The sequence below is a fragment of the Artemia franciscana genome, unplaced genomic scaffold (assembly GCF_032884065.1).
Source record: "Artemia franciscana unplaced genomic scaffold, ASM3288406v1 PGA_scaffold_30, whole genome shotgun sequence".
Taxonomy (NCBI): domain Eukaryota; kingdom Metazoa; phylum Arthropoda; class Branchiopoda; order Anostraca; family Artemiidae; genus Artemia; species Artemia franciscana.
In genome coordinates this window covers 2,188,163-2,213,534 of record NW_027062662.1, presented here as the reverse complement: position 1 = coordinate 2,213,534, position 25,372 = coordinate 2,188,163, and the positions used below count along the sequence as shown (strand labels likewise).

The 25,372-nt window shown below is 35.7% G+C and overlaps 1 protein-coding gene across 1 annotated transcript in view; it reads left to right on the top strand.

The window, feature by feature from the left end:
* LOC136041607 (pre-mRNA-processing factor 19-like) overlaps positions 1 to 25,372 on the top strand; it is an 83,777-nt gene that overhangs the window by 38,948 nt on the left and 19,457 nt on the right. The window contains exons 4-8 of the mRNA XM_065726316.1: positions 4,546 to 4,678; positions 7,279 to 7,473; positions 10,319 to 10,504; positions 12,313 to 12,513; positions 22,626 to 22,761. Of these exons, the coding sequence (XP_065582388.1) occupies positions 4,546 to 4,678; positions 7,279 to 7,473; positions 10,319 to 10,504; positions 12,313 to 12,513; positions 22,626 to 22,761 (851 nt within the window). The remainder of the gene's footprint in view (positions 1 to 4,545; positions 4,679 to 7,278; positions 7,474 to 10,318; positions 10,505 to 12,312; positions 12,514 to 22,625; positions 22,762 to 25,372) is intronic.

The following is a 25,372-nucleotide window of genomic DNA, read 5'->3' as shown; positions in this document are numbered from 1 at the left end:
GGAAAACTAATTCATTGAAATTTACAAGCTTCTCATCTGTAAAAATTACAAACAAAACAATATATTGGTTCACAAAAAATATTATGTCTTGAAAGGAAAGTTACATCCTCTTAAGCCGTTGTATGCTTTTAGCTGATTTTCTGCCCATGTTTCTTTTTTTAATTTTGTACGAGATAATACCAAAATTATAGGTCTTCTTCATTAAAAATCGGACTATATTTACGCTGCCTAAGCGACGTGAAGTGTGAAGGCAAAGGTTTTCGACGTAAAGGTTAATTTTCAAAAATAAATTATAGTCTCGCAATAAGAGGATTTTCTCCCATTCAGCATACATACTGCACCCTTCAACTTAATCCTGAATGCTAACCTAACTGACCCAGAAATTATTTTTCGCTGAATTATATTCCTATTGGTAGAGAGTCAGTTGGGTCATACTACTCCTCGAGGCTATTCATAACAGAAATAAGGAAATAGAAGAAAGTCGTAAAAACTGATGGAATTCAGCACAAAGCAGAATCAATGGGACAAAAAGCGTTATCATTGCTTAAGAAAGAAGTAGTATATGACCTTTTCTGCATGAAATGACAGGAGAGTTTCTCACTGATAAAATTTTATATAAATTATCATATATCTCAATAAATTACTAAATAAAATATTTCAATAAGTTACTTTTCCTAAGTCAACCCTTAGTAATTGTATGGTGTTTGCGACTCACTTAAGGTATCTCAGCTTAGCTGATGAACAGCCAAAATACGACAAAAATGTGACAAAAAATGAATGATGTCTGACACAAAACACAAGACATGTTTGTTTTCAATTAAAAACTGAAGATGTGACAAATACAGTATGCTGTTAAGTTAGTCATTTTCTAAGTTCAGCATTGCCAATTACTGCCAATTATATTGCCAGCTGCCAATGCCTAAACTATGTTTTACTGGAGTAAAGGCTTCTTAAAAATCTTCGAAAAAGATATCTTTTTTTGAAATCTGTAGAACTCTCGTTTCAAACATATAAGATTTTCTATTTACACTTTTTATATTTTATAGTTTGGAAAAGTTCGTCACTCTTCTTATAAATCTCTGCTCGCCAGAAGTAGTTGTAATTTATAACTATCTAGGAGCTATATGATACCTTTCACATCCTGAATTCAAGGCTAAAATGATTATCCCTAACTGAAAGGCTTAGCGATATATCTCAAAGGTCATTGCAAGGTTAAAGTAACAGGTCCTCAATGAAATGACTACTGATAAAGTTCAAGGTCGTTTCAGGGGTGACTTTTCTTCTCTGAAGTCTTTGCTTGTTAGAAGTAGTCATAATTTGTAACATTGAGTATTTTTATGGTCTTTATTAACTTTCAGAAGTCCCTTGTTCTTTTACTAATACATCTTTTCATCCATGTTAGGAAGAGGCAACAGTTGAAGGATTTGTGTGTTACAATGTTTTCAAACCTATGGATTGTAGGAATAGGTTGTTCCTCTAGCCTTCTGAGTAGTGGTCACGCCTTTTCAATTGATTAAAAAAAAATTAAACTGAAAGTAAGGAGCAACACTAAAACTCTAAACGAACGGAAATTATTCCGTATATTAACGGTTGCCCCTTCCTCAATACCTTGCTCTTTACGCTAAAGCTGTTAGCATTTTTAAAAAGCTTCCTTCTTCTTCTTCGTCCGAAAAACAGCACCTGGAATCCATAATAGACTCCTTTTGGCTTCTAGAAGGTTTCTTCGGGAAGATTTTAACTAAATTTAAAGAAGCCATGTGCATTCACATTGTCAAAAGAGAGTATCTCAAGAATTGATGCGGTTGTTAAGTTGGAACTTTTAGAGAATGCTAAAAGGGGAGTATCATCTGACAATTAATGCAGCGAAAATCAAAACAGCCATCAGATTAACAAAAAGGCTTTTTTTTTGCTATCAACATCAATACAATCAATATGTTCTTTTCTCTTTTTTCCTACAATTGTTAAGGAAGATAATACTCTTCGTTTTCAAATCACAAAACAATTCAAGAACAAAAGGAAGATAAGAAGCAATGGAATTGGATGGCTTGTCGGAAGTACGAGTACTCGAGCTGCCTGTTCCTAAAAATTTAAGGCCTGTAGGCCGGCTAGTACCTATACGGCTCTTGCTACCTGCTCTTGCTCTCTGTACTCACTTCGCTCTATTCAAACAATATTATCATCCACGAGAAAATCAATTATGCTTTTCTACAAGTATCTTTCGTCTGTTGCATTATAATTGGCTTTTGTATAGCTCGTTGGTATCTTTATTCGTCTTCAGTCTTTCAGTTGTACGTTTGATATTTGCTGCTAGGTAAACTGTGCTGTAGCAGCAAAAATTATGTGTTGTAAAGTCTCAGTCACTTTTAAGTAAAATTTGCAGTGTGCGTCGTCCCTTTTATTCTTTTCATATTCATATTCTTCATATTCTTCCTTTCTTAAACTTTTCATACTTTCTTTCATTTCTTAAACTTTCTTTCATACTTTTCATATTCTTCCTTTCTTAAAATCAGAGATTATTCTGAAATAAAGAACATTAGTTTATCGAAATGGGAAGATGAAAATAGGCGGTCATAAATCGTTTTTGAAGTATTCTATGTCAGGTTGTGTCATGTTGAGTAGGGTTGTGTCGTGTTCCCATTTTAATCAAACGGACTCTGCGTTTCAATTGTCGTTCTTAAGATTTGGGACAAACAGTAAACTTTAGCATAAAGAGCAAGGTATTGAGGAGGGGGCAATCCTTCATATACGAAATAATTTATGTTTGTTTTGAGTTTTAATGTTTCTCCTTACCTTCAGTTAAACAAGTAGTTTGTTTTTACTTAATTTCTGGTCGTTTGTAAATAATACAGGCAAATCTGGCTCAGCTTCCATAAAATATACTCCCTCTTACACCTCACGGTAGACTCCTCCAGGAAAATTTCATCCAAAGTAAAGTACACCCCCATGTCAAGTTCCTTCCAGACAGCTCCATCCTTGCTGAAAATCCCCCTCCCCTAAAATTTCTTGCGGATAATTCAGCCTGAAAAATTATCCTTTGCATACTTTCATTTGATAAATATTTTAATCTCTAATCGGTTTTTGGATCACTCCGGAAATGTCCTTTCCTTAGAAATTTTTTCCGGAAATCAAAAAACGCGGAAAATAGCCCCGGATAATTCCCCCAGAACATCTCCACATGCAAAATTGAGTTGACAAAGATAATGTAAGACAATTGACAAGAATTTCATAGAGAAATTACGGGATTCCCCTCCCCCCGGCAGTTTCCCTCCCAAAGGAAGATTCTCCCAATGAAAATCCGACCCAAGAACAAAATCCCCCCCCCCCCGAAAAATGTATGTATATTTCCCAATAACAAATAAAATACGTAAACAATGGGCAAATTTCTTACTTTATAGGCCTCTCCCCACCCCTAAAGACATATTTGTTTGATTTCTCAATTATACTGAACAAAATGGCGATCTCAAAATTTTGATCAGATAACTTTGGGAAATAAATGGACGTGGGAGGGGGCCAGTTGTCCCTCAATCTTTTTTGTCACTTAAAAAGGGACTAGAACTTTTATTTTGTGTTCGAATGTGCCATTCCAGATCTCCTAGGACTATTATTTTAATACGATCACCGCTGTAAAAAAAAACAACAAACAACAACAACAAATAAACACGTATCCATAATCTGTCTTTTTGCGAAAATAGCAAAATTCCATATTTTGTATATAGGAGCTTGAAACTCCTGCTGTAGGGTTATCGGGTACTCTGAATCTGATGGTGTTATTTTCACCGAGATTCCGTGAAATTTATCGGGTGTTTCCCCCTTATTTAAGAAATCAGGCAAATTTTCTCAGGCTCTTAACTTCTGATAGCTAACACTAAATCTGACGAATCTTGTATGTTTGCAATGAACATAATAAGCTGTTTCTTATGGCGTATTTTTTGTATATCAAAATTCCGTTTTTTAAGAGTTTCGGTTACTATTGAGGCGAGTAGCTCTTTGCTTACAATTCATTACCATGGACTGTTTGATAGTTAGGTATCCTATTTCAAAATGCTAATTAACTTTTGTAAACTGATCTCACTTTTTTCGATCATCTCAATTGGTAACTTTGTCTGGGCTTCGCTAATTCAATCTACTTTTTTTTTGAAACCCCGTTTAACAAACAGTTCAAAACTCATCAAGCAGTAAAATAAAATATATTGGTAGTTCCTAGGTCAAACTTGGTACTATGATTGGAAACAGGAATCCATTAAAGATAAACGCTTAAAAATACAACAAAGATCTAGAAAAATTACTGGTTCAGTGCCAAAGTTTGTTGTTTACTATTTTTGGCGTAATACACGGTATCATAAATGCTAATATACAGCTCAAGTCTTATCCCATTTTTTTTTTTTCTTTCATTTTCTTAACCTATTCTAGATGTCAAAATCTGCAGTTTTTACTTGTATCTACGCTATTTCAAATGTGTATATTACTGTATTTTATTTTTCTATTGAATAAATGAACTATGAAGTTTTAAAAGGATATATTCTTTTTGTTTTTTTCTTTTTTTAGCCATGCTTTGTATCAGCATGATGCTGGCTGTAGAGTGATTGCTCGACTAACAAAAGAAGTTGGCTCCCTTCGTGAGGCTGTGGCTACACTCAAACCACATGCTCAAGTTCCAGCTGTCCCTCAACCTACCGTCGTAATTTCTTTTATATTTTTACACCATTTTTATTTCTTTATGAATCTATTCCTTCGTTTATCTCATATTTTTATCTCCTTTCTCTTGTGCCATTTTATTGAGGCTACTCATTAAGTGTTGTATACTGATGTTCTCTGTTTTTATCATTTGTATTTCAGGAGTTTTTGGGTTTCTCTCATTCAAGTACTCATTTTGTTGTAGTAGGTTACTCAGTCTTGTAGCTTTTTCATCCTTTTAAGTTACCCTTTATTCCTTTTGTTTTATCGTTTCTCCTAATTTACTTTGCTCCTACTCGCCTTTTTATTTATCTTGTTCCATATTTTAATGTTCATAGAAGTAGGGAAACAATTTTATTTTATAGGGATTATAAGATTTCTTCATGAGACATTACAAAAAACACAAAGAAAAAGAATTAAAGGCCCAAACATCCAGATATCTGTATGCCTCACTTCTTCGATACTCACATTAAGATGTGTTTATTATTTTCAACGGTTTGGTTTTCCCCCACTTTTCTGGTTTGTTTTATGTGGTTGTAGTCTTCTGTAAAAAGAAAAAGAAGAAGTCTCTTCGATCCGTTTTGTTTATGACGTCTCTTTTGGTTGATTGTTATATGGTTGGCTATATAATATAATATCACAAATAAGCAAAAACAAATCTGTATGTTAGGGGAGGAGGGTAAGAGCTGGTACGCACAGGTGGAGGAGAGTATGCTCCTCTGAAATCTCAATATGTTTTGTCACTTTCTTATATTTTTTGTGTAATTTTTCTACATTTTTCATCAATCCCCCTCCCTCTTATGAATTGCTGTGTTCAGTTCTGATCGTCGAATTTTTTATAAAGACGAAAGGTTGGAACCCAAAAATTGATTGCGTTTTGATCCATGATCTTTTAATTCTTTCTGTTAGTGAAAAGGTATGGTGTGATAACTTTGAACGAAAAGTTGTGGTGAATCCATAATCAATAGATGGACCTTCTATTAGTTTAAACTGCCACTGGCAACACCGTTGGATAATTCGCGCCACTCTAGGGAGTCAGGTTTCTAAGTAGTTCCAAAGGGAATTGTTCAAAGGCTTGCCCAATTCATTTTTTTTTAGTTTTGCCTATAAATTCGTTTCAATTCATTTCTCTCATAGTTGTTGTTTTGTCTCTAAGCCCAGTTTCTCAAACTTACGGCGGAAAGAAACCCTGAGATTACAACACTAAGGGGTGATTTATCCCTGGGATTTGGAATTATTCAGCAAGTAGAATACCATATTTGTTTATCAGAAATATGGTGGGGGATATCTGTCTCCAGGTTACTTTGTATACACCTTTCTATTTATCTACCTATCTATCTATTATTGGAATCAAGTAATATAGGTGGAAAAATAGTGAGAAAAATAGTTAGGGAGGGGTTCGTACAAGAACACTTACTCTTGTTCGTATGTTACTCTTGTTCGTACAAGAGTAGCTACCTTCCGTGAAGTTACGAAGTTGGTAGACTCCAGGATGAGAATTTGAGATAAACTTTCAAGGAACGCTTGAATACTATTCAGGGAGTCTAAGATTTGATGAACAATGTAAGAACAATGTAGAAGATGGATGAAACACTTTTAGGAAAACAGTTTGTGAAGTCACAGATGGTTTCTAGAAAATTAAAAACGCAGCTAGGAAAATTAGTGAAAATGCAGAAGTTTCGTAGAGACGAAGAGCGGTGTGTCCAAAAAAGTATTTAAGTGATAGATAATATGAAAATAAAGGGAGTATAAGGATAGTAAAAAAGCGTTAAAATATGAATTAAAGCTGGTATGAAGTGGAGGCCATGGATAAAACTGCTGAAGATTTGGAAGATGCAGCCAGACGGCATAATAGTAAAATATTTTACTATTAGTTGTATCGGCAGGCTAAAAATATGACAGGGAATAGTCAATCTGAACTTGTCCTTGTCAAAGATAGGGACGGGCCAAAATTAATGATAATGAAAGAGTTAAAGAGAAATGGGCAGAATATTTAGATGCATTAGATTTTGTTGTTTGAGTTTGATTTTTATGTTAAGTTTACACATGAAAGCTTGCGGTTATGCATCAAATTTGTTGATATGAGTCTTTTTGCGTTTTTACGAGTTGGACAGCAGTTTTGGGAGGGCCCCCCTCCCCTGGATACGGCCTTCAAATCATCGTTTACGTTGAAAGAGTATTAATTATAACTGGAAGGAATTCTTCTCTATTAAAAAAATAATGCTCTGGTTCATTCATGTGTATTTTCTAGGATCTTTTCACTCCATAAGTGGCTATATTTAAGAGGTACTTAGTATTTCATGTTTAAGGTTGGAGGTTGATCGAATAGTTTCACTATCCCCTCCAGCTCTCTTCACCCAGAAGATCCCTGGGAAAAACATCTGAAATATTTTGCCACACAGAATTTGCTAAATGTACATGATGTTGATGACTTTTAGGAATTTCTTAATTATTACTCTGGCAATATGGTACTACCCTACTGATGGAATCTGTCTGAGAAATTCATATAAAATCCAGGATAATTCTAGTAAAATGTGGGAAGATGTAGAAAAAAAGATCTGATAAAATCTTGAGTGACCATTCTAATCTGTTTTTACCCTTTAGGCTGATGTTGCTGAAGTTGGAGTACCGGCAGTAGCCCCCACCGAGACGGCTGGAATGACTCCAGAAATTATTGCCAAACTTCAAGACAGGGCAACGGTGCTTACTCAAGAACGAAAAAAAAGAGGAAAGACTGTACCGGAAGGTCTAATCTCAGCTGAGACTATTAGAGATTTTAGGACCATTGCATCACATCCGGTAAAACTATTAATTTTTCTTCATTTCTTCTTTTACTGACTTTTGATTTTTTTGCAAAATTAAAAGTCACTTAATCTTTATAAATAAGTTATTTTTAATAGCTAGTTGGAACTTAGTTTAACTTTAGGGAAAAGAGCAAGGGGGATTTCATCTTCAATCCACCTAAAGAAACTGGATGTGACTGAAACGAAAGCACCCCGAAAGATAGAGTGACTCAGCTGGTAGGATTTTACAAGTAATGCCAAGTTGCTGATCTGTACGAGGCAAATTTCGTTTCCCCTACAGGTATAACTGCATACGCTGAAGTGATAATGCCATTTTCTTTGAATGCCACAAAAAAGCCTGTCGCATCTCCTTTAGTTCCAACTCCCTGCTCGCCAAGTTGAAAGAACCACGTGGTCTTCCAAGAATGAGATGGTCTGATAGTCCACATCAGTGCCTAAGTCAGACAGGAATAATATTTGAAGATGCAACCGCGACTAATTAAGACTGAGTGTCCTGGAGGAGTATGGCGTCTACTCTCTTGACGCTGGCGCCAAGTCGACAAGAAAATTCAGTAAGTAAATCAACTCATCCAAACATTTTCAACTGTGGATCTCTATGTGACCAGCAGTATATTCACGCTTAAACAGCGAGGTAAATAAAAAAAAAAACATAATTTCTTTCCAGTTGATTAGACCAACATATTTGCAACCTCCCGACGATGGCTTAGAGGTCAATTTGAAACTTTGTCAATTGAGAAATTTTAGTGGTCAACTGAAAATTTTTAAAGTGATTTAAAAATACTTTATTCTACATAAACGGTTCTTGCATTTATGCAGTAGTTCTTAAATACTTGAGATAAAAAGTCAAAGTTAAGCGGAAAGTGAATTTTATCATGGAAAATTAAGTTTAATTCTCTTCCCTCATATACGGAATGATGTTGTGGGTTACTTATATTTGACCAGTTTTTAAATAATTTTTTTTTATAAATTTAATTTTTATTGTTTTTGAAATCATGTCCAGGTATGTCCAATATATGTCGTGAGGTAACGCCTACATACATTTTTTACTGCTTGCTATTAAAGTGTAGGCTACAGATCATTAGTTTTAAATTAATGACTTGATTATTACTACGAAAAGGATATTCAAACTACTAATATTATTTTTAAGCTGTAGCACCATGTCATTTATGGTTGTAATCTACCATATATGACGTCATTTGAAAAAGTAAAGGCCTTTTGTGACTAACAAGAAGGTGATGAAAAGCATAAGATTCCCCCAGAAAAGCGTTTTAAACTCATTGTCAAAATTTTAAAACTTGTCAAACTTTAATTATAGTACAAAAAGCGTAATGACATTTCAGAAAATCAGGGAACACGATCATCAAATTGGATATCATATCCAGAGAAGCAGCTTTTCAAAAGATACCTCTATTGTATTATGTTGTCAAAAGATACATGTGTTATATCATCCTGTAGGCTATGTGCGTTTCTGTAAAATGTGAAGATACAGTTTCTGTAAAAATTACTTTTCAGTTTAATATTATGTTTTAATGCTTATAAAAAGTATGTAACTTTAAAAGTTTGCTTTCAAATGAACCTTAAAACGTCTTTATATGATGTTTCAGCGCCCCACCAGCCACGAAGAAAAGAAAACACATCTGAGACGAAGAGACACACTCGATACCACCTTACGTTATAAAAATGAATATAATGGTAGTGTAAAGAGCGGGAGGCTCAGGAGGGGGCAGCCACTAAGCTGCGTCTATTGGTAAGCGCTTTTATGAGTGCTGCTGGCTGAAAATGTTTCATTATTCATCAGAAAAGGGAAGGAGTGACTTCACAATTTTTCTTAACGGTTTGTTTAGCTCGTCAGCATTATCTTTATCACTGTGACGAAGGCCAAGCTTTAAATTATTACCGTGATTGTCAACACGAGGCACAGGCCCACCGGTGGGGTATGGTAATGTTTTGGGGGGTCATGGGCAGGATGTGCCCCTTTTGGCTGGCCATACTTTACAACCGTAATTTTTTAAAAAGACATTTTTCATGGATATGATGTCACATCTAAACGCATTTAAATAACAAAAAGATACATTATAGTTTTGCACTAGTTCTAATTAGTATAAAATGTGCCTAGAGGACAACCCAAGAGAAGATACCAACCTAACGGCCAGTTAGCCTTCTTTGGGTTAATACACGTAAAATTTTGAATTACAAAAATTAAATATCTTGAGGGCGGCATCAAGATTTTAGAGATGTCTTGGTGGGGCATGCCCCAAAATTGCTACCCTTACCAGGCAATCCGTGTGTTCCGTGCAGATGTTTTGTTTCGGGGAAAGCTTTTGACTTTTTAATTATAATATGATGTGACAAAAAGATACATTATAGTTTTGCACTAGTTCTAATTAGTATAAAATGTGCCTAGAGGACGACCCAAGAGAAGATACCAACCTAACGGCCAGATACCAACTTCAAAAGTTAGCTTTCAAATGAACCTTAAAACGTCTTTATATGATGTTTCAGCGCCCACCAGCCACGAAGAAAAGAAAACACATCTTAGACGAAGAGACACACTCGATACCACCTTACGTTATAAAAATGAATATAATGGTAGTGTAAAGAGCGGGAGGCTCAGGAGGGTTTTTTTTTTTTTTTTTTTTTTAGTTTTTATGTAGTTTTTTTTAGCAGTTTTAATAGTATTATCTGTTTTTTTTTCCATTTTTGGTAGCCCAATTTTACTGAATTCCTTGCCATTTTCCCGTAATGGCTAGACCTCTTGTCTAAATGTTTAGCCCTTAAGTGTTTGTAGTTCTGTTTGATTTTAACAGATCAATTTTATCAAAGTTTCTTTTCTTTTTCAGAGTCTACACAGTGCTAGTATTCCGGGTATTTTGGCAATAGATTTGCATGCTGCTGATACATCCAAAGTTGTAACTGGTGGCGCTGACAAGAATGCCACCGTTTTTAACAAAGATACTGAGCAAGTTGTGGCAATTCTAAAGGGACACTCGAAGAAGGTCAACCATGTCATCTATCATCCAAGTGAGGTAAAAATTTGCTTTAATAACCTTACTTCTATGTAGAATTGAGTAGTTCATCTGGAAACAACCGTCAAGGTTTAGGGTATGAAAAGGCCAATTAAGTGAGGGTTCAAATCATGGTTGCAGCCTTAGATGCATCCTAGTAAAGAACGAGCTCTAGCCCTTATTAACCAAAAATTGAAAACCGTGTTTTGAGAAAAAAAATATAAAAGAGGAAGAGTGGCCGTTTGAAGCTGATTCAGAAATGTTAAAAGTCATTTCAGCTGATGCTATAGGTAAAAGTTTTTTTGTGTGAAAACAAATATATGGGAATTTCAAAAAGTAGCCTGAAACCCATTGACAATGGTGCCGGATCAAAATTGAAACTGCACTATTAAAAACACCATAGCTAAAAAGCACACACATGAGAATTCAGTCCCTGTCTTGTGCAACAAGGAATAGAAAATGTCTCTTTTAACAAGAGATGATATAACATGGTTATCTGTTCAAAAATTTCTCTTTTTTTTTGGTTATGATGTCATATTTGAGTGACTCTAATGCCTGACTCCCTGTGTAAATGTGATTGTACAGTTATTCCTGATTCCCGTGTGTAAGCCTATTATCAAGCTTCAGATGCACCTTTAAATACGTTTATGTGTAATAAACAATAATATAAAAACTAAAACTACAGTTCTGATATTGCTTGTGGTAGGAAAAGTAAACAGGAAATGTTTGTTAAATAATGCACATCTAAAATTAGTATGCTTCAAAACTCCCGAGCAAACTCCTATTAGTGATGAAACTTTGTAGAATAAATTTTGCCTACGATCCTTATGTTAGTGTCAAAATTTTATACTTGGTAACTATTGATCCCTTTTCATGAAATCAATAAGAAAAATCGCTAAGAAGAAAATTTTAAGAATAGAACTTTTGGAGATGTAAGCTAGCGTTCTCAACAGCTGACTTAAGTATAAGGGTAGTCGAAAAGATAGAAAGAAATGGACATATTTGTCAGGTATTGCACGAATACGGTAGGTAAAAAATAAACATACTTTTATCCCACTCCCACCGGTGATCTACCCTTAGGCTATGGGTAAACTTTGTCGTTTTAATTTGTGTTATTGTTTTTGTACATATTTCTCATTATTACATGCTTCATCAGGTCAATTTAAGACAAAAAAATACGATTTTTTTCGTATGTAACCTAGGGCAATATACAGGCATTAAGCGAGAGATTATGGTGTACAATAAACACAGCAGTGATTGTTGTCGTAGAAAGAGCGTTGAATGGCGAATCTATTGGGTTGTTTATCTTTCAGCTAGCGGATAAATCGAGCTCTGGATAAACTTACTGGAATAACAAACTACATTAATGGAAGAGCTGTAAATATTTTCTAGATCCGCCCAGGAAGTAGGCTGAAAAGAGATGAAGGACTGCCCAAATTTTTATTTTTCTAGTTTCAGTCGTTTTTAACATCTGGTTTTTAAAGGATGCAAGACTCTTAAACTTCCATCTTGATAAATAGATGTTGATGAGTGCCCACATGCCAGAACTGACAAAAGTTTTTTTGCTGGGAGGAGGAGCAGTTTTTTGGACCGTAAAATTTCAACTTTTTATCAGACGTTAAAAATTTGGCCTTTTCTGCACATCCTTGGTCTTCTAACTGGAAGGGGGGGGGGGGTGCTGGTTTGATCCCGTAGGTACGTCCATGTTAATGTCTGGTGCAAACCTTTTTAGTATTTTGTATGCAAAGTGTAGATTTATTCAAATGTCAACTCATATCTCTAAGATTTTTTCGTTGAATACCTTAATTTATATTATCTTTTCTTTCAAGGATATCGTTGTGACCTCAAGTCCAGATACAACTGTCCGTGTTTGGAATGTAAGTAATTCACAATGCTCTCAAATCATTCGTGCTCATGCAGACGCTGTTACAGGACTGTCTCTCCACGCCACAGGAGACTATGTGCTTTCAACTGGGACTGATGAACATTGGGCCTTCTCTGACATCCGAACTGGGCGTGTTTTGTCAAAAGTGAGTAACACTTGTTCTAATCATAATATGGATATTTTTATGCAGAAAGTATTATTCACTTATCGTGAAACGAAAGAGGATGGTTTAAAGATGTGAGTCACTGAAATAAAATATAAGAATGTTTGATAATCTAATAATTAGAGACTTTTTCTGCTTTAAGCCACATAAAATATAGATTTATCAGAGAAAACACTTTATTGCTGTCTATTGTAAAGCTAAAATAGGCTTCAATGTATTATTTATTATTTTTTCCCGGAGTGATTTCATATGGAAGAGGTGGTCATAGAAACTTCGGAGACCGGCTATTTGGTAGAAGTTGATAATTCTATTGCCCTATTTACGAGTCAAAAGTGGTTCAAGGTCAACCAGTCCTCTTCCAACATCCTTTTTAGCTGCTTCAAAGATATCTGGTCAACATTTTGAGATACCCATTTTTTTCAGAAAAAGAGTACCTAATAAAGTAGTCCATATAATAATGGCCCTCTGGAGTCTATTTCCTGTTCGCTATATGCTTCTCTGCTTCTTGGTAAGGGTGGATACTCCTCATCAAGTAGTGGGATGTATCTATTTTGCGTCCGTACCACTGGTACATCGGATGATATATTGGGCAAGCACATGTTATTAGGGCTATTAGAAGGTTGGATTGGTAGAAACATTTACCCATACTGGCTAACTACAGTCACTGTTGTTAATTCTTGCATATTTTGGTAGCTATTGGGGATTTTGACTGGAGCCCCTGATGGCTCCATTATTGTCCACTTTCCTCTTCTTGCAAAATATATTCTTTAAGTCTTTCCAAATTGACAATATTTTTATATCCTTCCACACTACAACTCTAGTCCACCCCTTTCAACTCTGTGGCGATTGAATGGGATAACTTTAAAGTGTCTAAAACTCAAAATTCAATAGTTTGCTTTAATCTTTTCTTCAGTCATTCCAACTTGTTTTTTTTATTTATTTAATTTATGAACGTTTTTGAATTAATGCAGGTTTTGACTTAGGCCCACGGCACATAAATAATGAAAACAAAATTTGCATATTAATTTTACTTTTTTTGGCTAAATGGCTTTCTCAAAGTTTTGATAGGGCGATTTTGAGAAAAAAGTGGCGGGGAAGGGGGCCTAGTTGCCCTCCAATTTTTTTTAGTTACTTAAAAAGGCCACTAGAACTTTTAATTTTATTTACGAGCGTTTTTATTTGTAATAATTATACGTAATTTACAAGTTAATTTATATAACGAACTTCTAAATTCGTATATTTTTATCGTATCGTATAATTTCTGTTCATTTTATCTCTTAATGTTGTTCCTCACTTTTAGTTGGAAACAATTGTTTTTTGGCACTTGGTATTACCCAAGTGACATATAGCAATCGCATATTCTGTCAGTCGGTCTGTCTGTCTGTCCTGGTTTTGCTACTTTAGGCACTTCCAGATAAGCTAGGACGATGAAATTTGGCACGCGTATCAGGAACCAGATATATATCATAATTCACAATTTCTGTTCGTTTTAAGTTTCGCTCGTTTTTAAGTTTTTAAGTTCAGACATAATTTCTGTTCGCTTTTAAGTTTTAAAGCTGCTCCTTACTTTCTGTTAAAAAACGTGTTTTATTTATTTAATTTCTCATTGTTTCTTAAATAATTCTGGAAAATCCAGCGCACCCTTCATCGAAATTCTCTTCCCATGCCGCGCGGCATTTAAAGTTTTTAAGGAAGGGATGGTTCTTTAACTTTAGAAGAGGCTCATTTGATTGAAAATCGGAACTTCTATTTCCTTTTTAAGTGTCGAAAATCTTGGAGGGTATTTAGCCCCCTCCCCTCCTCACCGATAACCTCTCTTTTCACTAAACGCATCTGATTGAAATTACGAGAGCGATTTTGTTCAAAATAGTCCAAAGAATATATAATATTGCCTCTAGGATTGACACAACCCCCCAGAGCCCTGGGGATAGGGTTGTAAGTTATACCATGAGGGCATATAAAGTTTTTATGGAATGGGTGGTCGTATAAACTTTGGATGGGGCTTATTTGATTGAAAATTGGAAGTTATAGTGCCCTTATTAAGAGTCAAAGTGATTTGAGAGCAACCACTCCTCCCCCCTCCATGCTCTTCATTTCCCTTAACACCTCCAATCAAAATTTGGAGATTACAATTTTATCCATCGTAGTTGAAGGGTCCGGAAATTGTGTCTGCGAGGAAGACCCTCCCTACAGGTTTCAGGGCAAGGGTTGTAAGTTATGGCCTGGGAGCATATGAGGCTCTTATAGAAAGGGTAGTCGTACATGCTTAAGTTGGGACTCTGGATTGGAAATCAGAAGTTCTAGTGCCCTTTTTTAGAGTCAAAGTTATCAGAGCGCCGCTACCCTCCCACCCCTACACATACAAGCACGTCTTGTTTTCCCAAGATACATCGAATAGATATTTTGAGACGATTCTTTTATTCAAAATAGTCCACAGATCGTATAACAAGGTGTTTGAGATTGATACAAACCACTAGAACCTAAGAGCCAGGGTTGTAAGTTATGCCCCTGGGGCATTTGAGGTTCTTATAGAAAGGATGGTTGTATAAACTTTAGAGGTGGCTCATTTTGTTGAAATTGGAAGCTCTAGTTCCCTCTTAAGGGTCGATAGTGAAGGAGGTAACTAGCCCCCCTGTCAAACCACTTTTCTTTTCACCAAATGTACATGATTGATATTGTGCGATGACAGTTTTGTTCAAAATAGTCCAAAGAATATACAACAATGCCTCCAAGACTGGAACATTTCCAGAGCCCTAGGGCAAGTGCTTTGAGTTATGCCCTGGGGGGCATATAAGGTTCTTATAGAATGGGTGGTATTAAATTCAGGTGGTATTAAATGGGTGGTATTAAATTCAGATGGATCTCATTTGATTGTAAAATGGAAGTTATAGTGTTCTGTTTTAAGAGTTAAAGTGATTTGAGAGACCCCCCCCCCCACACCCATCATTTTCCATAACGAACATCCAAACAAAGTTTGAGACATCAATTTTTTCAGTATTGTTGAAAAGCTGAGAAATTATGTGTTTGGGGATATCACCCCGCCCCTCCCCTCCAGTCGTCGGGGCAAGGGCTGCAAGCTATGCAATTCGTTTATTGTTTACATATAGTATATATTATTGAGAAGAGGTATGCATGTTTGACTTCTACTTTCCCAGAATACGAAGGGCATTAAGATAAGTCTTTCAGGGAATGATGAGGGGAGTTTTGAACTACATCATAACATGTTATGTGTATATGGATTATTAAAAGGGTGCCCCTCAGGAATGACTGAATATAGAATTTTCAGGAGATGATAAGGAAGATGATCATTTGACCAAAAAGGCAACGTTTGCACCCTACTACCGCTACAACTACTGCTGCTTCAACTGCTACCAAAAGTACTATTATTACTACCACTACTATGACTAAAACTAATACTTCTGTAGTGAGTACTACTAAGGCTGAGGATATTGAAAACAATATCTGAGAAGACGTTGAGGCGAAATTTGAACTAAATCAAAACATACTGTGTGTATACGGATTGTTGATACGGGCGTATCAGCAATATTTTTGGAATGGCTTATCATACCAAGAGGAAACTTCAGGGGCATCATGAGTGGGATATTCAGTTGACCAAAAGGCAAAATGTAACTGTTACTACTGTTATTGATACTGCTGCTACTACTGTTACTACTAATAATTATACACTCTGTCACTACTGTTCCTAGTACTACCAGTACTACTATGATAGTAGTACAATGAAGGCTACACGTATGAAGGTGAAAATTTGACAGAATATTGAGGGGAAATTTGAACTAAATCAAAACACACCATGCGTATGTAGATTGTCAAAAGGGCGTATCTCAAGAATTGATTTGGGTATTTAGTTGAATCTTTAGGAGAATACTTAAAGGGGAAGATCAATTGACAAATAGGTAATATATGTTTGTCACTGCTAACACTAATACCTCTGCTACTTTTCCTTATGCTACTACTGATACTAAACTACGCCAACTACTACTTCAGTTGCAACAACTTGTAAATTTTAGAGTATTAAGGTGTAAAGGGCGTCAAAAGGGTGTCAAAAGCGCATATCAACAATATTTTTGGAACGGCTTAACGTGTCAAGGTAAAACTTCTGGGGCATCATGAAAGCAATGTTCAACTGACCAAAAGGCAATATGCACATGCTACTACCGCTAATAATATTGCTGCTTACCTTACCTTAGACCTTAGATCCTCCAGAGCCAGGGGTGGCTCATAGGGCGTCTACGAAACCTCGCCAGACATCTCGGAGCTGAGCTGCAGCCGTGACGTCCTCCCACTGTGGTTGAAGAGACAACTCCGCATTTCGAAGGTCTCGGTCGTACTGTCGTCGTAAGGTGTGTCTTGGTCGACCTCTTTTTTGCCTCCCCTCGGGACGCCAATCATATACTGTATTCGGGAGTCGATCCTCTGGCATACGGAGGACGTGGCCAAGGTATGTCCATCTCCTACGTTTCAGAAGGTCAGTAACTAATGGCTGACCGGTTCGCCGGCGAACTTCTATGTTGGTGACCTTTTCCTGCCACGATATGTTCAGGATTCTCCTAAGGCACATGTTTTCAAAGGCTAGGACACGTTTCTCTAGCTGGGTGTTTAGTTTCCAGCATTCACTAGCATAGAGGAGGATGGACATCACATTGCTATTCAGGAGGCGGAGCTTCAAGCGCATAGAGTATTTACTACTGCGCCAGACTGGTTTCAACTTGCTAAAAGCCGATGTCGCTTGTCCAATTTTCCTCTTGATTTCGTTGGCTATTTCACCATCGTATTCGATCCAACTCCCGAGATATTTAAATTCCTTGACCTGCTCAATAGTTTTATTTTTGCATTTTAATATGAGTGGGGAGTCAGATGTGGCCATACTCTTTGTTTTACTGATATTTACTGCAAGTCCCATTTTCTCGACCTTTTTCGAATATTGCTGCTACTACTGCTAATACAACATTAACATTGTAGCTACTTTTACTACCACCGAAACTACTGTGATAATAGTACTTTTAAGGCTAAGTCTATGAAGGTAAAATTTGAGAGAATATTGATGGCAAATTCGAACTAACAAAAGAGACTATGTGCATTTAGATTGTTAAAATAGTGTATCTTTAGAATTGATTTGTGTATTAAGTTGGAACTCTCAGAGAATACTTAAAAGGGATGACCAATTGACCAAAAGGCAATTTTTGCACTACCACTAATACTACTGCTACTGCAACATTTACTAGTTCTGCTACTACTATTACTTTTGCTCCAATTACTACTTCTATCGCAACTACTTGAAAGGTTAAGGGCATTAAGATGAAAATTTCAAAAAGTATACGACTATACAGGTTAAAGAAGAGCAAATCAACAATACCTTAGCAAGGACTAATTGTATTAAGTTGAGTAGTTAACTACTGCTACTTTGACTACTATTACAACTATGCCTAACGGTATGAAGGTGAAATTCTCAGAGAATATTTCTGAAAATTTCGGTTGTACGGATGACAACCTGCCATCCGTACGCAGGTTTTCAAAACGGAATATCAAGAATATCTTAGGAACAGTTCCGTGTGTGAAATTAAAACTTATAACGCTTGTTGCTGGGGAAGTTGAACTAACCAAAGACAATATTTGCATCATAATACTACTGCTTCTACTCCTGGAACTACTGCTACTGTTATTATTATTGCTACTACTGCTGCTGCTGCTAAAGCTAAGACCACTCCTATTAACTCTACTCCTACTGCTACTGCTATAACTACTGCTGCTACTGCTAATACTACTAATAAATCTAAGGATATTTAAGGCGAAATATTTGGGCAACATTGTAATTGTATTAAAATAAATCGAAACACATTATGCTCATATAGGTTATCAAGAGGACTTAACAGCAATGCTTCAGGATCGTTTTATGATATTAAGTTAAAAACTGTATCGTGTGTTGAAGGAGATGTTGAAAAAAAGGTGCTGTGTGCATACTGCTACTAATACTACTACTGTTACTACAACTATTGCTACTATACAAGATAAGAGTATTAAAGTGAAGCTTTCAAGGAATATTTAGACGGATGCTGAATTAAATCAAATCAACGAAACAAATAATTGAAGAAAAAATGGGTTTAATTTTTTTTTATAATAAAGCAGTGACAACAAAATAAATAAAAACTACACTTTAACTACCAAAAAATAAAAATACTCCGAATATTTCGGCCCCACCTCCGGGAGCCTTTCTCAACGGGGGAAAAAAACAAAAAAGGAGAAAATTACAACAATTTAAGACTATTTTTAAGACATTATAAAAATACCACGACAACTAAACCAAACTAAAAATATAAACAATCAAAAATAAAAGAAACAAGAACTCACATTTTAAAACAAACACTCCCGCACTTGACTGTAACTTTAGAAAAAAACTGCAATAATTGTTTCTATTGGCACTTTCCTCTACCACAATCGCTGTATAAATGGGGATATTTTAAAACAAACACTCCCGCACTTGACTGTAACTTTAGAAAAAAACTGCAATAATTGTTTCTATTGGCACTTTCCTCTGCCACAATCGCTGTATAAATGGGGATATTTTAAAACAAACACTCCCGCACTTGACTGTAACTTTAGAAAAAAACTGCAATAATTGTTTCTATTGGCACTTTCCTCTACCACAATCGCTGTATAAATGGGGATATTTTAAAACAAACACTCCCGCACTTGACTGTAACTTTAGAAAAAAACTGCAATAATTGTTTCTATTGGCACTTTCCTCTGCCACAATCGCTGTATAAATGGGGATATTTTAAAACAAACACTCCCGCACTTGACTGTAACTTCAGAAAAAAACTGCAATAATTGTTTCTATTGGCACTTTCCTCTGCCGCAATCGCTGTATAAATGGGGATATTTTAAAACAAACACTCCCGCACTTGACTGTAACTTTAGAAAAAAACTGCAATAATTGTTTCTATTGGCACTTTCCTCTGCCGCAATCGCTGTATAAATGGGGATATTTTAAAACAAACACTCCCGCACTTGACTGTAACTTTAGAAAAAAACTGCAATAATTGTTTCTATTGGCACTTTCCTCTGCCACAATCGCTGTATAAATGGGGATATTTTAAAACAAACACTCCCGCACTTGACTGTAACTTTAGAAAAAAACTGCAATAATTGTTTCTATTGGCACTTTCCTCTGCCACAATCGCTGTATAAATGGGGATATTTTAAAACAAACACTCCCGCACTTGACTGTAACTTTAGAAAAAAACTGCAATAATTGTTTCTATTGGCACTTTCCTCTGCCACAATCGCTGTATAAATGGGGATATTTTAAAACAAACACTCCCGCACCACACTCATCCTTTTCCCAGAGTCACCGAATCAAAATTCCGAGATAGCCATTTTATTCAGCATTGTCGAAAAACCTAATAACTATTTCTTTGGGGACGATTTACTCCCCCATAGTCCCTGTGAGAGGGGCTGCAAGTTACAAACTTTGACCAGTGTTTCCATATAGTAATGGTGATTGGGAAGTTTACATACGCTTTCAGGGTTTTTTTTTGGTTGGGGGGAGGGGTTGAGGGGACGGGGTTACGCGGGGGAATTTTCCATGGAAGAATTTGACAAGGGGAAAAAAATTTCCATGAAGAGGGCGCAGGATTTTTTAGCTTTTTTTTTAAAGAACAATGAAAAATTGAATATCAATTTTTTCAATTGAAAGTAAGGAGCAGCGTTAAAACTTGAAAGGAATAGAAATTATTGTGCATATGAGGAGCTCACCTCCTCCTAATACGCTAACGCTAAAGTAATATTATTAATTTCAACTGTTTTTTCTATAGCCTTTGTGATTCAGCGGTCATTCTTAAGGAATTGGGACAAAATTTAAGCTTTAGTGTAAAGAGCGAGGTATTGACGAGGGGATGAACCCCCTCATATACGTAATAAAAACATACGAATATAGAAGTTCGTTACGTAAGTTAATTCGTAAGTTATGTATATTTTTACTAATAAAAACGTTCGTAAAAAATTATAAGTTCCAGTTGCCTTTTTAAATAACCAAAAACTTGGAGGGTAACTAGGCCTACTCCCCGCTTATTTTTTCCCAAAATCGTCCGATTAAAACTGTGGAAGCCATTTAGCCAAAAAAATAAATTAATATGTCTTCCCAAGGCCAGAACATAATTTGCGCTTAACTGAAAAAAAAATTTAAATGTTTTTACTTTTATAAATTTAATAAATTAATACATATTATCAACATTTTGATGAATAAATATCAGTATATGTATATTAAACTGATAATGCATATTCATTTGTATTTTTTTCCAGCGAAGTGCAAATTGTGTTCTGGTCTTGGGGTATGGATCCTGCCAGTGTTTGATTTACAATTACACTTTCAATAAGGTTGGCCATGTTACCGTCTTGGGGGTACTATGTTAAGTTATGGGACATTATGTGACAAAATACTCTGTTGGTTGTCACTAGATTGTTAAGCCCTCTAAAAGTAGCTGTCCGTAACTGTTTTTATATTCCTTTCCAAACCCAAATCACCTTCCTAATACAAATGCCATATTCGTACTTGGAATTCTGTCTATTTGTTCCCGTAAATGAAGTAAAGTCCATCTAAGGTTCCACTATATCTGTCTATTGGGTCTACCCGGGTATATTCCACTATGCCTGATACTTTATCCTTTGGGTCGTGAAATGAGCAACTAGAATTCTATTGTTAACACTTTTCCAACCTTAGCCAAACTTGGAAGGCTCCATGTTCGTCATGGGCCATATTCTCTGCCTATGCGCCGCATCTTTCCTACCTAAATAAATAGAATCTATATCAGCTAATTTCTGTTCGTTCATGTTTCTATGTTTCATGTCCAGTTCAGAATATCTGATTTCGTTAGTCAAAATGTTGATAGGGCAGTTATTTTTTAACGTTGTAACGTCCTAGTCGCAATTTTCTATCCTTTAAATCATTGAATTTTTGTGACTTAAGGAAAAGAAATGATTACCATCAGTGCAGGTCAGGGACTAATACTTCTCCTTGATTCTAAACTTACTGTTTAAGCCTGCTTAGAACCAGACCGTAGGGGGTCTCCAAGATCCAGGATCACTTGACGATGCTATTCTATCAACAAGAGTTTAGGCTGTGCATAAGCAATCTCAAGCCTGTTACCTCAGACTCGTTTTTTATTTGTTCCTGCAAGTATTTTACGACAATGGAGAGGCAGCCCAAAATAGATAGCTTAGCTAGGAAAAGATTAATCTGGCAAAAAAGCCCTCCAAAACAAACCAATCCCATTAGAATTACCCATTAATCAGAGTGCAATGTAGTGCAATAGTGCCGTTTGCAGTTAAGGTTCTGGTTAGGAAAACTCGTGAAAGGTCCATCATTTTGGCACTATGAGGCCATGCAGGCAGAGTTTTTCTTCCGGAAATAGTGACCAAGGAAGGAGCTTATGACAGAGGGGAGACCCCAAACTTTCTCACAACCTTTTTTACTCGGCCTATCCTCGTCAGGGCATTCGTCTGGTAAATTTAAATAGGATTTAAATCTTACAGCCGAACTCTTGACATAGTTACAGACTCTAGGAAAATTACATCCAACTATATGTCTTCAAGAGTCAGAAGCAGAGAGTCCACTTGGGTTCTGGCTGAAATAAAAGAACCCTGACTTAATTCTACCTTTGGTGTAAAAATTATGTCTGTGTTGGCGCAATGTTTGTATCAACAATCAAAATAGCATAGTGGCCAACCAGATAGTTGGATTTTTCGCCAAAAATTAGAAAGTGTTCTCCAAGTTTGACGGTTTTGAGTTATTTTTGCGGTGGAAGAAAGGTGGACTTTCTATATTGCTGCCAGGAAGAGAGGTATATACTTTCTATTTAAATATGTTCTTCTGTTTCTCCTTTTTGGTGGACAATGATATATGTTCTACAGTACTTTAGTTTTCATTTTGTTAGCTCCATTAGCCTAACAAAGGGTAAGTATTTCAAACTAGTTTTAATTCATGTGAATTTAATGTTTTGTTTATAAATTTCACATCATCACTTTTCAAATTGCTCGAATGTCCCAATTTAGTAATTGGTTTGATTTTTTATATTTAGGTATCTGATGGTGGCGGTGTGGCCCTTACTGTGGCACAGTTTCATCCTGATGGCCTGATTTTTGCAACTGGTACTGCTGACGCACAAATAAAGATTTGGGATTTGAAAGAACAGACCAACGTTGCTAATTTCACTGGTAAGGAATTCAATTATAAAGGGCTAAAAGTTTTTTTTTTATAAAAAAAAAAAAGATTCTGGTTTCATTTTAATTTTTAATTAGTTGCCTGTGAATATTTTTAAAGTTAATTAAAAAAAATCATTAAATAATTCGTCATGGAAGTGAAGCTTGGAGCCTATACAAAAAAAAAAAAAAAAAAAAAAAAAAAAAACAACAGAGAAATGGAAAATCATGTAAACTTGGAATTCAATACATTTGGAAATGACCCCGGTTTCAAAACATACAAAAGGGAAAATATGTTCATGGAAAATAATCAGTTCATGCGTTTATGTAATGGTTATTATTATTATTATTTAATTTTTTGTTAATCTTTATTCTTATAAAACATAATGGTGATCATGTCAGGACCTCCCCATGCATAAGCTTAAAAAATCAAATATTTCAGTTGGTTAGTCTGTTGACCGAAAAGCTTTAAAACCGTTTTTTAAAATCTTTAAAAGCTAAAAATTATGTATGCGAGGAAACTAGATTTAAGTTGCCTTGGTAGCGTGAAGTGTTATAGCAACACTTGGTTGATTTCGCCAACAAAAGTGTTGTGGTAGCAAACCTTTGCTAATTAAACCGCTTTTAGAGTATGTTGCCCCAGTATGAAACTTTGGTTTAACTATGGAACAATCTGACCATATAGAGAAAACTGAGAAACGTACTCATGCTATTGTTTTCCGTGGCCCGAAAACTCCGTATTCTGAATTTGTATTAAATTTGATTTAGTTTCGCTGGAGCAAAGAAGACTGAACCTGAGTATTTATTTTGGAAAAAAAATTTCTAGATACCCATAAACACTTTGACATCCTCCCCCCAGATTTTAACCTTACACAAGGGTTGTTGCAGGGCCAGTCCCAAAGATGAAAGAAGGAAATGCAAAATACCTGCTGTATAAAAGAATGTCTATCCTAAATTTCAGACACTTGTATAGTGCCACCTTTATTAAATTGTGTATTTATTGTAATCTTTTTTTACCTATTTATTATAGTGACTGATTGTATTTATTAACGTAAAATGTAATTTAGCAATGGTCAGGAAAGTGGTTTGTGAATAAATAATTTTATTCCTCACGCCTCTCAATACAAAATTTCCATATAACTGACACGTTATTAAAAGAAAAATGTTATGGCAGGGCGAAGAGCGGATCGACTGCGACACGATTGCCATTTAAAGTCGTCCTACGTTGACGATATTTAAAGTCTCGAGATATGGTATCTTTATGTTTAGGTCATTGGAGAAGGTTTCCATGTAATTTCATCTTTTCGACTGGGAATGGTAGTTTGTTCCAGTGAATGATGGTAAGAATTAGATCTTGCAATCTTCATCTTCACAGGCCCCAATTGCAGACTGTGCGATCATGTGTTGCTTTGGGGAGTTATTTGAACAAGCTTGTCTTTTACATTCCCAAAATTCTCATGAACTATCTTGAAGAGGGTTTTTAAGTCTAAGATCGTTCTTCTTATCTCAAGTTTATAGAGAGTGAGCCTTCTTAGAGCTTCGTCATACGGAAGGTTTCTGAATCCTTGAAGTCCTTTTATTCATGAAGAATAATTTGATGAATGTGATCGAAAAGAATATTGCTGCTGCTGCTCTTTGCTATGTTAATTGAGTAATTATGTCTTATGATCCATTTTTATAAGTAATCGCTGCATAACAGAACGGAGACAATTTTTCTCGCCCTTGAATATGTTGGGAAGAGAGGAAATGTTGATAAGATGTTTTTCTTAGCCTAAAATGAATGTCAAGATCCACCTAGGACTATCAACAGGCACATCAAGAAGGAACAATTGGAAGCCCTTCATTAACAAAGATGATCACGGTTTAAAAGCCAATCGTTACTTTCAAGTTTCAGACTTTTAATGTATGTATGTATATATTTATTTCCCATCAAAAGAAAAAGATGGAGTATAAGATAAAAAAGCAAAAAAAAAACAAACAGAAACACGAACAGAAGAATACACAAACACAAGAAAAACAAAGAAAAAATGGATATCTAACTACAAAAAACAAAACCTATTGCCTCGAAATAATTGCCCAAGGATGAGTAACAATATTAGAGTTATATCTGGCAATCTGGGCAATGATCGCTTCATTCGGGTCGAACCTGGACCCTGGTTCAGCAGCTACGAAAGTGCCCTTGAGCTCTTGAATTTGCCCACCTTATTCGACCGAAGACATGAGCTGATAATGAAATTTGGGAAATCACTATTAACAAACGAGAAACACCGATCCATACTTCCACCATCCGCATCAATCAGCAGATATACTAGGCATTACAACAAACTAGAACCAGTCAAGTGCCGTACGAACAGATTCGCAAACTCCTTTGTACCATATTTTGTAAGAGCATTTAACAAGTGTTAATTGTAATTTTGCGATTGTAAAAATAGCATAATTTAGCGTTCATTTTTGAGTGCTACGATAGTTGTTTAAATAAACGAATACGAATAATCCCATACCGACTTGTCACAATACGGTTACTTGTCCATGGTGGAAGCTGTAAGTGGTCCTTCGCATATTTATAATATGTAGACCGCAATCTGAATTCTTTGTTTCAATGTGCAAATTAAGACTTAGACTCTTA